We start from the raw sequence: 15,434 nt of genomic DNA, 5'->3' as shown, positions 1-15,434 counted from the left end.
ACTCGACATTTCACTCTAAACAGGATGGGGACATTTAAACTGGCATTGTTTCAGCTAATGCAAATTCTGTAATAATACCTTGTTACAAAGGAAATAATCATAACCTTAATTGAAGGGGGAGGAAATATGCCGAAAAAATGTATTTTAACATCAACCACATTCTAGACAATACAAATAGATTAATGCTTTCCCCCCACCTGTCAGAAGGACTTCACATGTAAGTCCTTTTAGCACATGTCAGAAGTCCACCCCTGACATGTTACAAATGATACATAAACTCTACAAAGTTGTCTCTGACTTATACTGGCTACACATTCTTCTTAGGATATTTGCAATGCCACTATTTTATCATCATGTAGTTTATGCATGGAGCAAAACTGCATAAAGTCCACAAATGTTCAAAGAATATAAGACAGAATGTATCATGTGAGAAGCAAGCTTTTCAAAATTGAAAGTAATGTGAAAAATCCATCCGTTCCTTTTGTGTCATGAATTTACTATTTACTGCTGACAGGGGCTGGTTACAGGGATCATGGCACTCCCCTGTTGAAACAGCTACACTGGCTACCAGTCCGTTTCTGGGCAGAATTCAAGGTGCTGGTTTTGACCTTTAAGGCCTTCAAGTTTGGGGCGCTGTTGTATGTTTAGAATTGGATTGCGGCTCCAGTCAGTGCAAATTCTGCCATAAAGGACATGGTCTTTTTGAAGAGGCTAGAACATACAGTATTCTTGACAATGAGAGAAGTATCACTGTAAGAAAAGCTCTACAGCCTCACTTATGGTATCTTTCTGATGAGCTAGTTGGCCTATTTCTGTTTTCAGATGAAGTTACTGAAGAAGAAAAACTTTGTATTGTTGAAAATATAACAAACGTTCTTCCACATCAAATGGTAAGAAGAAATCCAGATTTACTTAATGAAGAATGTGAATTATCAGATTTTGCCAACTGCAGAATGTCTTCATTATTGTCAAAGTTGAAAATAGACCAGACTTTCCTCACAAGGCCACCAAGTCACTGGGAGCAAGATCCACAGTATACAACTGGTAAAAAACTCGTAAAACATAATAAATAAAATAAATAAAATTTTTATTTATATACCGCCCTTCCACAGATCAGGGCGGTTTACAGCATTTTAAAAACAATACATTAAAACATCAATAACATTACAATAAAAACAGAAAAGCCCCGAGTTAGCCAATCCACTTGCCAGTACATCTAAAAGTAGTTAATGACATGGCAGAAAGGGGTGTTAAACTGTCCCAAGACTACAACCAGCTGATCACACACGATGAAGAAGAAAAGCAATTCTTGTTGCAGGTTGCAGAAAACAACAGAAAACAAGTTCCAACTAACCAACAAAGAAAGCTCTTGTAGAAATTGTATAACCATAGACCTCAAAGAAGTGAATTTAAATTTTTTTCAAGTGTATTAACAATATCATTTATTACATTAAAAATTGCATTTTTCTACTTTTTAACACTTACTGAGCACTGCCTTCTAAATGAATTATGACCATGAAATTTTGGGGAAAGGTTTACTTTATTATTTGGAACTAAAGTAGGAGGTGCCTTGGTCCCTGGCTTCAACTTGAGTTTTTACCATTATAAAATGAACCACCCTAATGCTCTGTTGTTTTGCTTTCCAATTTTGCGTATTTTCTAAAGGGGTAATGATCTCAGACTGTGCCTGATGTTATGCTGATTTTACAGTTCAACATCAGAAGAGAAAGGCAGGGTATAAATTCAGTGAGCAAATAAAATAAAATTATTTCTCACCTTTAAAAAAAATAGAGCACTGAATTGTATCTGGGGGCACAGCAAGCATGTCCATTTCTCCCAAATTTGTGGTTCACCTTAATGGATCCTGGGATGACCATCTTTATAAACATGCCCAGCTCAGGTATTGTTGATCCCACTTCAGGTGAAAGGGAACCATTCCACAGGTTGAGCCCACATGGAATCCTATAACTCCATGGTGGCAAACCTATGGCAAGTGTGTCCTCTCTGGCATGTGAAGCCATTTCTGAGGGCACACAGAGAAAAAGGAGGGCGGGGGAAGAGGAAGAACAGCTAAAGACTTGGGAGGGCAGGGAAGAGGAGGAACAGGAGCACACTTGTTCCTCCTCTTCTCCCTGCCCTCCTGGGCCTTCAGCTGTCTTCCAGGGAAGTTCTGCCCCTGGAAGTTCCACCCCCAGAAGGTGGAAGTCCCACCTCCAGAAGTCCCATTTCCCCAAAAAAGTCCCACTCCCCCCCCCCCCCCCGGCACCAGGTAACACCCAATGTAGGAACACCTTTGAGTTTTGGCACTCAGTCTCTAAAAGGTTCGCCATCATTGCTTTAGTCTATCGTAACAAATTTCTCCCTTCTATCAGACAGGCTGGAGATGGAGCAATGCACATTGTCCAATGTCACACCAAGGCTCTTTGCTGCTGTCATAAAGCTGGAGCCTCTGTTCATCTCCAACAACATGCCAAATGCGGTGTTTACTCCTGTTCAACTCTCCTTCATAATTAGGGGTTCCAAAGAGTGTTGAAACAACATCTTTCTCCTACAGATATAATATTAAATACTTCCCTAAAGTGAATATTAGAAATATCATTTACCAAATCAATACTTTATCCACCTCTCTATATAAATAAACCATGATATTCATAAAGGAAATTATTATAAGAAATTTGTTGCAGAAATTTTGAAGAACAATTGGCTGCCATATGAACACATTCTTACATCACAACGAACACGTATATTTGGAAATAGTAAGTACTTCTCTAAAGGAATGTCTGAGGCTGTCATGTCACAATGGCACTGCTTAGGCTATATTATGATGGAACTGGAGGCAGAAACACCAGCACAAATTGAGGGATCAGGTTGGAAAGGTATTATAAAATATATTCCTGAGCTTGGTTTAAAAACAGAACACTACACTATGCTGTGAGAGAATGGAATGTTGAATTTGTAAAATGAAAAACCAAAATGTAAAAGTACACTGAAATCCATTGCAATACCTATTTGTTTCTAGATTTATAATATAAACAGCAAGTGAAATTCTGTTTATATATATGTAAAAGTACACCTACAAGCTGTGTAATTTTTGCATATTGTCCATATTTTCTCATCCTAAACAATCAATTTATTAAGGAATTTGCTCTCATTTGCAAATTGAATGTTTAGTTGTTTAAAAGGGAAAGCTGCTTTCCCTTGTCCTTGAAATGTACTATATAAATATTGTATTCAGTCCTTTTGCTTGCAGTTCATAAATAATTTATGTTAAAATTTTTCTCCTCCATGGGGCACTTCAGCCATTAGGGGGCTCAGATTTCTGTTAAAACATTTATTTACTGCTTATACTAATGTGTGTGTGTGTGTGTGTGTTTGGGGGGGGGGGGTAATTGCTAAAATACAATGGCAAAGTAAATTGTGTCCCTTATATAAAATGGCAAAATCAAGGTTTACTTTTTGGAATGTATGTATGTATGTATGTATGTTCAAGCTGGTGATGGTTGAATCTGTGGATAAAGAATCTGTGGATATGGAGGGCCAACTGTATACTTCAGAGGGAGGAATTGGCAAAACCACCATTATGTATTCATTGCTAAGAAAATCTTGTGAAATTTATAGGGTTGCCATAAGTCTCCAGGTGACTTGAAGGTGTGCACATAACTCAATACGGAAGCTACTGTGATTTTAAAAAAAAACCCTCTACTAAGGACACAACAGATACAGAAAGGGAACAGACTACACTGTCTAAAGGGCCATGCCATAGTGGTATCACAGTAGTTAAATCCCCTTTCGCACTACAGCATTATAGTGTTATGATCACATTTTAATTGCATCCTATGGATTTACAGTTTGCTAAGGCACTAGAGCCCTCTTGCTAAAAATTCCAAATGCTCTCCCTAAACTACAAACACCAAGATTCCATAGGATCTTGCCAGGGCCAGTTAAAGAGGAATTACAATGCTATAAATATGTAGTGTGAAGGGGACCTTAGAACTAACTGTACACAAGAGGCTTCTAACTCCAGTTATAAAATGGTCCCCCAAATCACCCACTGCTGTCTGAATCTGAACATCAGAAAACTTTATAGACTTTGCTACCAGTATCAAATAATTTCCACTTAGTGCTGTTAACATTAAGCTGTGCTAGAAACTTGTTCAAAGTGTTATTTTAAAAAAAAAAAAATAGGTGATTAATGTTGAAGAACGGACTTCTTAAAAAAAAACATGTATGCTAATGCTCCCATTAATGACATGCCTACTTAGGACAGCCATTAAAAGTCCATTAACTGAACAAGGGAAGTTGAATAAAGCGATCCTGGAAAACTTCTGGTAAATTAGCATTATAATCTTTTAATGGAAATCTGCTATAAGTACTGTGCAATTAGCAAGACTTGCATTCCAATTAGAATCAGGTTTTGAGAAAAATCAAAGCAACTTGAAGACAGTGTAACAAGCTGGTGACATAAATATGGTGCAGGTCACCATGTTGGCTAACCACATCATTTAAAGACAACATGAGTGTTATTTTTTATTTTTATGATTAATTTATTTGATACCACCAGGGATGTATTAACCAAAATGAAAATGCTTACAAATTCTTCCATGGGTACATCCACACTGTGGAAATAATGCAGTTTGACACTACTTAAAGTGCTGTAGCTCCATCCTATGGAATCTTGGGATTTGTAGTTCTGCAAGGTCTTTAGTCTTCTCTGTCAAAGAATGCTGGTCCCACACAAATTTAAAAATCCCAGGATTGTGTAAGATTTTCTTACACTATTTCTACAGTATAGATGCACCTCATGTTGTTTAAAAAAAATTGTTATTTACTTAGCCAGTGCAAGGTGTTTAAAGATAGCAAAAGCACATACTTGCTTACCATATAAATCACATTGTTCAAATAAATGCATATTACCCAAAAATATTCAAGAGAAAGGGGAGGGGTGAGGAAGAAGAGGACAATGCTCTATATTATTTTGTTTTAAAATGTGCTTCTTATGAACATCTGAAATAAGACATTCTTGAGTGCATTTTACTGTTTCTCTGAAATCCTGTAAGACTGTGAAGGTCAAATGTACAATGTTTTGGTCTCGCTAGAGAAACATGTACATAGGGGAAGTTTCTCTTTCTCAAGCTAGACGTAACACTTGCCCTGAAAAAAAATCACTCTGTCCAATCTGCACATAACTACAAGGGGTATTCCTCTATTGTGTCCTTTTTCTCAAGAAGGTCCCCAGAGCCAAGCTCTCTCCTAACTTCTCTCACTCTTGGGCTGGAGCACATATAATACTGGCAGTCTCTTACTGGTGGGGGGTGGGGGGGGACAGGAGGCAGCCTTAGTAGTACACATTCTCTTTTCTTACACCTGGACTCAATTCTTCATCTACTCTTAGCACTTAGAACACAACAACCATCAACTTATTCATTCCAACTGAGATGTCATCATGGTGCAAGACAACATCCCAAATTTACTACCTCCCTGGCCAAAACACTGGTTAGTTTTACTGACCAATATTTCAGTGAGGAACTTAGGGTCATCCTTCACTTGCCTTTCCTCTGCAAAGCATGGGGTGGAGCTGTCAGAGTATGTGTGTGTTGTGTGTCTTTTAAGTCTTTTGCGACTTATGGTGACCCAGAGGGGGATGAAAAAGAGAAAGAAGTACATACATAACCCTATGTCTTGCCAAACCATATTCTCACAAGACAAAAACATGGTTTTCTATGACATCTGAACTAGGTTATTTTCTAACTCGACAAAGATTCTCTTTATATAATTATAATATAGTTTACCTATTTTAGTGTAATTATTTGCCAGCAGATCTTCTAATCCAATTAGTTTCCAGAAACTATCATCCCAGCCTTTCTCTGAAGTGTATGTCCACTTACACACCAATGTGCACAAAGATCTGTTAAGAAAAAGAATGCATTACATTTCTGTATTAGCACATGGCTAAACATTTTATATGAACTGAATTAAAGAAAGAACTGCAATTTATCACTTTTTAACACAGACTTTAACTTTATGGAATTTAAATATTAAATTAGAAATACAAACTAACTTTGCATTACCCTTGAAATCAGACTTGCTTCTGATCATGTTGGCTGTAATCTAGATAATAATATGCCATAATAAACCGGTCAGTAGATCAGGGATGGAAATGTGTGGCCCTCCAGATGTTGGTGAACTAAAAATCCTAGAATTTTGTATCACTTATTATACTGGCTGGAGATGGTAGAAATTGTAGTCCAACAACCTCTGGAGGACCACACAGTTACCATTCCTGCACTGAAACTTTTGTTGTTGTTAGCAACACTACCACAGTCCCCAAAAGTAACCACATTTCTCAATTATGTCTGACTTTAAAATATAACGCACAGTTGTGCAAGTTCAGCCTTAACATGGAACTGTTGTTAATGCAATGATGAATGTTCTTATCAAAAGAGGGACAGAGAGATTGTGACTTATTCTGGCTCTGGCTAATCTTACTTAAAGTACCAGCCAAAGACATTTTATCCTGCTGAAATTCTGTTTTTCTACCTACCTGTGACATAGTCATTGAAACACCCATTCCATCCCATTGATGTTGTGTTGTTGAAGGGGTTTCCAGCTTATGGTGACCCTAGGGTGACCCTATCACAGGGTTTTGTTGGCAAGATTGATTTAGAGGGAGTTTGATTTTGCCTTCCTCTGGAGCTCAGAGAGTGTAACTTGCCCAATGTCATCCAATGGGCTTCCATGGCTGAATGGGGATTTGAACTCTGGTCTACAGAGTTGTAGTCCAGCACTCAAACCAGTGGACCACATTGACTCTCCCCATCCCATTACCATCTCCTCAACTTGTGGGAGGTTTTGTTTTGTTTTTACATTTGGGCCAAAAATGATTAAACAAATATATTTTATTTAAATTTTAAAAGTTGAAAAACTATGGGAAATGTGAATTATATTCACTGCTTCCAAATAGGCTGAATGAAACTCACATCCCATCTTAGAAACAGTCTTGCAATAAACAGAGCTCTAGCAGTAGGCTTAATACAATTTAAAAATAATTGAGTAGAAATTCTTTTGTATTCACCCAGGGGCTCACCATGAAACATAGGTATAAACAGAACTATGTGAGCAAAACACAACATTTGAGCCGACCTAGCAATATTTAACTCCATCCATTTAAATGGATCTACTGCAAGTATGGCTAAATCTGAATTCAAACGTAGCATTTATAATCATTCGTGCAGAAGGATGTGTTGGATTTTATAAGATACTTGCATTTTTGCATTTCCAATATGCATTAATTTAACCAAGCATTTAAAAAAAATTAGGAAAGCCCTGCCCACAGTCTTATCTATTTGAAAACTATTTTAAGTTTTGTCTGAAAAAGCTTTAGAGTACAGTATCTTCTTGCAGTAAGCAAGAGTTCATGATATCAGGCCCAACCAGATGGCTACAAGCAGTAATATTGAATAAAAGGCTAAAAGCACCAGCCAGGGGACCATGGTTTGAAGCTCTAACAGGGCTTGGGAGTTAACTCAAAGGGTATTTTCAGAAGCACAATGACAAGTGAACCATCTCTTCAAGGAAGGAGGTAAGTATTAAATAACATTTTAAGAAATGAAAGGAAGTTTCTAAATCCCTAGCAGTGTTGATAAAATATCAGCAGTGTGTGTGTTAAGTCTTAGAAACAAAAGGAACCTTTGGCACAAGAAAGAGCTTTCAACATACAGGATGGCTACATAACAAAAGAATCCAAAGGCTTTTTCAGCACAGGCCTATAGAAGTGCCAGTGTTCCCAGTACCCCGCCCAGAGTTGTCCCAGACAGAACATTCAGCACATTTAAACACTCTGACTAGCTGTTGTTTTAAATAGAACTGGGCGTTGGTACTGTGGAAACCTTGAGAGAGCCACAGGTCATCACGTGGAAGCATGTGAAAATAAATAGTTTTTCCCCCTACAGCATTAATGTCCATGACAAGCAGAAAGATCCTGCCTTGCCATAACAGAGTTGATGCATGGGTAGAGGTCATTTGTGTTGGATGTAGAAATGTCTTGTTCTGCAAAATTGTTATCCAGGAGAGTGACTGGAGAAGAAATGAAAAGAGGAGTAGAGAAACATGCCCCAACCTGGTCACCACCAACACCACAAAAGAGACTTGGATTCAGAGAGCTATAATGGAAAAACAGATTTATAAATGTGTAGCATAAAGGTTCCAGCAACCATTTTATTTTTTAGGGAGGCTACAGCTCTACACACATACACACAAATACACAGAGAGAGAGAGATGAGCTGGGGGGAGGGGGCAGAACGGAAAACAGGAATAAAGCAAATAGAAATCTTTGGATGAAGGAATTAATTTTAACCTTTTTAACCTTCTGCCTCGCATGCTTCCACTGTCAAATTGTTTCCTTACTTCTGCTACCTGATCGCTACATCAGCTGTTAATTCATAAGAACACTTGTCCAGAAAAAAGATGAATTATGAGCAACAAAAAATTGTCCTATCCATTACAAGACAATATAATGGCCACATTCCATCCAGTAGCAAACAACTTGAGAAGATTAATACATTTCCCATTTCATCCTTATCAAAAGCTACTTAACTTTATGAAGCTGAGACAATGTTTTGTTCTGATTTGGATCTTTTGCTTTTGCTTTTATTTTATTTTTGCTGGATCAGATTTACAGGTTCTAAGTGGTGACTGCATCCCTGACTTCTTCGGCCATAGCACTTTTTTTCCTAGGCTAGTTTGCTGAAATACTATTTTACATTTGATGGCAGAGAAAAGTGGACTGTAATGTCTAATGTGTTCAGAAAACAAAGAGTCATAAAAATAGTGGCTTGGCAAATCTGTAGTCAATGAGCTTCTTTATGTAATTTCTTTAGAATCTGACATCTCAGCAATCACTGCATCTCAGCATCACAGTAACAATGTTTTTTTTTAAAAAAAGAACAACAACTATCTCATTCTAAACATAAGAAATTGATTAATTTTTATAGTTAGTTTTTTCTAGTTTGTGTATACATTTGATATTCATTGTAAGTAGCCTACTGATAGAAATGCAAACAGTAAAACAACAACAGTGTGTTTATCACTTTAAAGACTTACAAATTTTATTATTACACAAGCTTCTATGGATTATAGCCCAATTCCATAGATGCATTAAGTATTATCTCATTTGGTTGAGTGTTCTACACATTCTTGAGTGTGTGAGGGATTGCCATCATTAGAAATGAAAACTGTACAGTGACCATTAACAAACAGCAGCTGGGTAGTAATGTTGACATCCTTACATAAATGAGAGAATTAAATTATATACAACATGATAAAGTGCTACAGGAAATAGAAGTGAATCTCATGATGAATTCCTGTTCAGATGACCGCACTGATGATACTTCCCCCACCCAAGCCAAGATATGTATTATAATTAACCCTCCATATGAAACTTAAATTTCATGGGTGGCATCCTGTTGGTGACATACACAGACATAAGTCCACATTGCGTCTTTTATGCTGTTGCAGGCATTGACACTCTCTTTCACCCTCTGCAACAATCAAAGCTACACCTCATCATCTAACTGCTTCAAACCTGCATGGCCATCCTGTGGGTGGTGGAGAGTGGGGGGAATCAGAGAAACATCTGGTTATGTCACTGCAGCCAGACACACAATGATTACACCATCTGCTGATCCCCCAGTGGATCTCTGTAAATGATGTCATCAGTATGAGTCTGGCTACAGAGACACAGCCAGATACTTATCCAGTCTGTTAGAATCTGTACAATACCCTTGCCAAGATGAGTATGTGTATGTTATAAAATCGAACCTCTTTGATGCTCTGAACTAGGAAAGAAAGGGTTAGATGGAAAGTTTCTCCAGCTCAATTTTATAGGCAGCACCTATGCTTACTTCCATTAAAGTGGGGATCTGTGGTGCCCCTCAGGGTTCTGTCCCATCCGCCATGTTATTTAACATCTATATGAAATTGCTGGGAGAGATCATCAAGAGTTTTGGGGTGAAGTGTCACCAGAATGCAGATGACACAAACTCTGTCTCTCCTTTCCATATGATTGTAAGGAAGCTGTCTCTGTGCTAAACCAGTGACTGATGTCAGTAATGGACTGGATGAGGGCAAACAAATTGAAACTTAATCCAGACAAGACAGAGGTGCTTCTAGTTATTTGTAAGGCAGATCATGGAATAGGGATTCGGCCTGTGATGGATGGGATTACACTCCCCCTGAAATCTCAGGTTTACCCAGGTTTCAGCTGTGGCCAGGAATGCATTTGCACCATTAAAACTAGTGCACCAGCTGTGCCCATTCCTTGAGAAGTTGGATCTGGCTACGGAGACACATGCCTTGATTACGTACCATTTGGACTATTGTAATGCGCTCTATGTGGGATTGCCCTTGCAAACTGTTTGGAAGCTGCAGCGGGTGCAAAATGCTGTGGTCAGGCTGCTGACTGGTGCTGGTTGAAACAGCTGCACTGGCTACCAGTCCATTTCCAGGCAGAATTCAAGGTGCTGGTTTTGACCATTAAAGCCCTGAATAGCTTGGGTCAAGAGTATCTGAAGGACCTTATCTCCCTATACAAACCAGTCCGAGCACTAAGATTGGCAGGAGAGGGCTTTCTCTCAGTCCCACCATCTTTGCAGGTGCGGCTGGTGAGAATTCAAGAGCAAGCCTTCTCAGTGGCTGCTCCCACACTGTGGAACTCCTTGCCTCAGGAGGTCGGGTTGGCCCCCTCCCTGCTCTCCTTCCGCCAGTAGCTGAAGACATTTTTATTTAGGCAGGGGTTTGGTGGCTGGATTTTACTTGTTCTGGTTTTAACTGTTTTAACTTATGTTTTAATATTAATATTTAAAAAATTAAATTAATGTTTTTACTTCTGTCTTTTTAAATTATTTTGTGTTTTTAAATTATTGCAACCCACTTTGAATCCCATTGTGGGAGAAAGGCAGGATATAAATCCTTGAATGAATGAATGAATGAATGAGTAAATAAATAAATAAATAAATGCCAACATTAGGTACATCAAGATTGCTGACTTCAATACTGGGACACAGCTGAATACTGACACCATCACCCCCACAAGGCTCTCTCTTTTCCAGAATATAGCCCTGTGGTTGGTATAGACAAGCAATGCCTTTGACAGTAGCACCACCTTTGGGGAAGGGTGACTGGCTAAAGGAGTCTTAGGTGAGTGCTTAGGTGAGTCTCCAAGTAATTTCTATGAGGACATCCAAACAGACACCCTTTATTTGAAGAAGTTCCTTTGTTTAGAGAAATGTCTGGTGTCCTGCTTTCTGTTCCTGCCTTAAATGATTCAAGACAATGATAAATTCAAAGGTTGTTTGCTCCAGGGGAAGGGAAGGGGGCTTAAATGACCTGCCTCCTATTTCTGGAAGCCTTTTGCTGAAAACACTTGCTTAGTTCCGCTCCTTTTCAGTTCTGCTGGAAAACACTCTTAGCTTTGCTCCTTTTAGATGAAATCATTCTTTCAGGGCGCTGGAATCTAGGATTTTGGCTAGAGAATCTCATTAGTTCACTCTCTTTCTCCTTTTTCTGCATAGAGGACCATGGTTAGCTTGTCCCCCTTGTCTTTGCACTGTGCCATTGAGCAGTGCACTCTAACTTCATGCTAGAACTGTCCAGCAGGACCAAGAGAGAGATAACCTTTGCCATCTGTAAAATCTGTCAGGGAGTACATTCCCTGCACATTTCAGCTCCACCAAACTGCCTCCTCTTTTTCTGGTGTGTGTGTGTGTGTGTCTGGTGCATGTGTGTGTCTGGTGTGTGTGTGGTGTGAGGATTAGCGAAAGCATTAAATTGTTCTTTTGAAATGCTTTCTCTCTCACACTTCTCCTTCCTCTTAGCTCACATTGTTTAATCCAAACCCTCGGAGCCTTACAAGTTTGCTCTTTTGAGTTAGTATCTGCCAATCTGAAAGCAGCCGTGTCCCATTAGGCATTTGTTTATACTTTGGATGTGCTGTTTGCCATTTATTCTGTTCCCCAATGCAACTATTGTGTAGATCTTGATTTCTGTGTGTTGAATGAAATCCGCCTTTCAAAAAACTCTGTGTGAATATAGATTATAGTGTCCAATTTGTTTAAGACACACTATTGACCAAGGTCACAAGACTCCTGATAGGCATGTGTACTCAGAACATGGGAGAGTTCATGCGTGTGCTGGTTACCTGGTAACAACTCTCCCCTTCCAGTAATTCATCAACCATGGATGCTTATGGGAAGGGGCTGCAGTGGCTAAATATTGGGTTAAGAGGTGAGTATAGAGATGTCATACAGGTTTTTAGCCTATGTATTTCATAATGTAAGCTTCAGTCCATGAAAGCTAATGGTATACCGACATCTGTTAGTCATTACTGGGTTGTTTTTGCTGCAAAAAACTAACACAGCTAGCTTATAAAATGAGCTTTTAAGCATTATGTGCCAGTTTTAATTTTGTGTTCTAATAAGCACTGTACTAGTGGCAGGGTTGTAAAAACCTCCCTCTTCAGAAACAGATCAAGCTGTGTAGCCACCATTTTGGAAGTCAGACTAGACAGCACAAACATGGTGCCTGAGTTCTATGACATTTTAATCATGACAAAAACTAAGCTGGAATCCAATCTTGTTTTGCTCTAAAACTTTTTGTGTCGAAAACAACATGAAAGGAATACTTGCATTACATTTTGTACTGTCAACAACATAGGTATAATATACATCATTATAAACTATTTCATATCCCATTTTCTTTCAACAGTAATTCCTCTACTCTTTTGTTAAATTTAAATTAAAATGTACTCAAATATCAGAAGAGCAAATTAACAGGGTGGAGAGGTTAAAATGTTGTTTGTTCACTGCTTACTAATTGCATAGAAAAATAGCTAAAGTGAGAGTATCTTCTGGTTCAGAAATCCTGAAATTAGGAGGCCTCCATTTCCCAAGTGACAAAGCTAAAGAGAAGCACATTTCTTTGCCCAGTGGCACTGAATCCTATAACAGTCAGTGCTGCCTGTATATATCTCACTTGGCTAAATGCTGGCTGGAATCAGGAACAACATGGAGAAGTGGCACAATGGGATGACAGCATTAAAATGATGGCCTACTTTGAAAAAATAGGTGCCCCATCTCTAGAAACTTTCAACTAGCAAGAACTACAGGAAAAATAGCAAGTGTTAGGTCCTCTGTGTTAACTATTAAAGTTGAAACCAGAAAGACTAGAGAATCTATACAAAAGGTAATTGCATGTATTCTGGGCAGGTTTAGTAATAATGCTAAAACTCTGCTTAACATTATAAGAACAAGCCTAGATAAAAGGTAAGCTTGGGCACTTCTGGCCATGAAAAATATGGAAACGTTTGCTTCCATCTTTTATTAGCTGCAGCTTGTTGTGTCATCTGAACCTGATAAACTGCAATTAATTTTAAACTATGATAAGTGGAAACAAGCCAACTTCAAACTGAGGTCAGTATAGCTGGCTTGTTTCCCCTAACCAAAGTTAGTAATTAATCATGGTTTAAGGCTTGGATGACATGCTAAGTGGTTAATCCAAAACAAAATCTTTCAGTTTCTTCTCTGTAGAGGTCTTTCTTCACAATTCCAGAAATATCAGAATTTTTCAAATACTTCCTTAGTTATCAGAGCTGAAAGTAATGCCTTCCAAGTAATATTACCTGTAATGATTATTTTTTAGTATAACAAGGCATGAAAACATTCATTTTTCAAAGTAACATAACAACTAGCTTTCATTTTTAATATAATATAATTCATTACATTCCATAAAAATAAAGATTTTATTAATTTTCATTCATTTGCAGTTTTTTACATTTCAATATGTATTCATTTTTATTCTTTCCATAAAAATAAAGATTTCATGCCCTACTTTTTAAAATTATATTTTACTGATATTGTTTTTCATTACTATATGCACATTTCAACCAGGAGTGCTGGTTCACAAAGTCCAGGATTTTACTGTCAGGGGAAGGAGAATGCTCTTGCAATTTTCTACACCCACATGTGCAATTAATCTTTGGTTTCAGCCACCCCTGGCAAGAGTTATATTTAACAATGGACATAGTTTCAGAAATGGATAGTATACACAACCAGATTGCTTTCAAAGACAATGTAACAAGATAAACAGAAGCCTTTGATCTTTGAAGATTCCCTAGCAGCCTCTCACTCAAATTTGGAAGTGACCTTAAATTAACATCATTAAGCAAACAATATAATCAAGAGAATGCTTTAGAGAAGCCAGATTACCAGGGCCATCTGATCAAAAATGGACAATAAGTGTTATACTTTAAAATAAGGAGATCCAAATTTATCTATACAATCATAATTTGAATTCCAGAAACTATAGATTTGTGAACGTCAAAGATACTCCTTCAATAGATACAAACTGTAGGTCTCCTTAAAATGCGTCCTGCCATAACCAGTCTGCAAGTTTTAACTATATGAGAAAACTTATTTTACATTTATAACTATTATTTATGAACTGTTCGTGGGGAAAGCAGAGATCCCCCCAAAATGCATAGAAGGATCCAGAATAAATTTGCAGGCAGATATGTCCAGTTCTGAAAGAAGCTGCTGTTGCTCATCACTGGACAAAAAAAAAAAATCCCTACCAATGCTCAAGCCATCCTCTATTATGCACTTATTTCCTGTCTTTCTCCCAAAATGGGATCCAAGGCAGCCATTTTGGAATAATCAAACATCAACTGAATTTGAGCTAGACAAATGTCATTGTGCTTTTCTGTGATTTCACCCAAAGAATCATGTGAATGGAACCAAGACACATCACTATAAATAATACTGGCTATCATCTTTGACAGATGTCTGATGTAGGAGGAGGAAATGATTTATTCATAGTGAAGATGGCTCTTATTAGTTGAAAACTGTCAAAATCTATCTTCCCTTTCTTCATTTATGCATTTATATGCAAGGTCAAGTGTCAAACTACACATACAAGAATTAAAACCCACTACTGTTCAACTAATGAGACAAATTTCTTTTGACAACCATAGTGGATGCTAATAGAAAGCATAACTCTCCTGAAGGGCACATCAATCTTGTGCATCTCAAATAGTTTCCATAATTCTGACACTTATGTGACAATAACACAAACATTCAAATAAATGAATGAACATTATCTTTTTAAAGACGGTCTAAACTGATGGTACACTCTTCGAAAGGAGCATAACCGACTCTAAACTAAAAACCTCATGTGTAAAGCTGTAAATATAAAATATGCAGATGACACCATACTACTAGCAGAAAACACAAGGTGCAAAGGCAGGTTTGTTGCTGAACATACAGAGAACAAAAATAATAACAACAGAGGCTCTACACAAATTGAACCTGGACAATGAAGAAACTGAAATAGTAAAAGAGTTCCTGTAACTTGGATCAAACATAGATCAAAACTGAGACTGCAAC

The 15,434-nt window shown here is 37.9% G+C and overlaps 1 protein-coding gene across 1 annotated transcript in view; it reads right to left on the bottom strand.

Moving 5' to 3' along the window:
• The window catches only part of FGGY (FGGY carbohydrate kinase domain containing), a 212,410-nt gene that overhangs the window by 125,681 nt on the left and 71,295 nt on the right, over positions 1-15,434 (bottom strand). Inside the window, exon 6 of the mRNA XM_089515273.1 lies at positions 5,790-5,905. Coding sequence (XP_089371399.1) covers positions 5,790-5,905 — 116 coding nt within the window. The remainder of the gene's footprint in view (positions 1-5,789; positions 5,906-15,434) is intronic.

Source organism: Sceloporus occidentalis, unplaced genomic scaffold (genome assembly GCF_023333645.1).
Source record: "Sceloporus occidentalis isolate IW3139 unplaced genomic scaffold, rSceOcc1.0.p SCAF_3, whole genome shotgun sequence".
Taxonomy (NCBI): Eukaryota; Metazoa; Chordata; class Lepidosauria; order Squamata; family Phrynosomatidae; genus Sceloporus; species Sceloporus occidentalis.
Note: the sequence above shows the minus strand (reverse complement) of the source record. Positions and strands in the feature narration are given on the sequence as shown.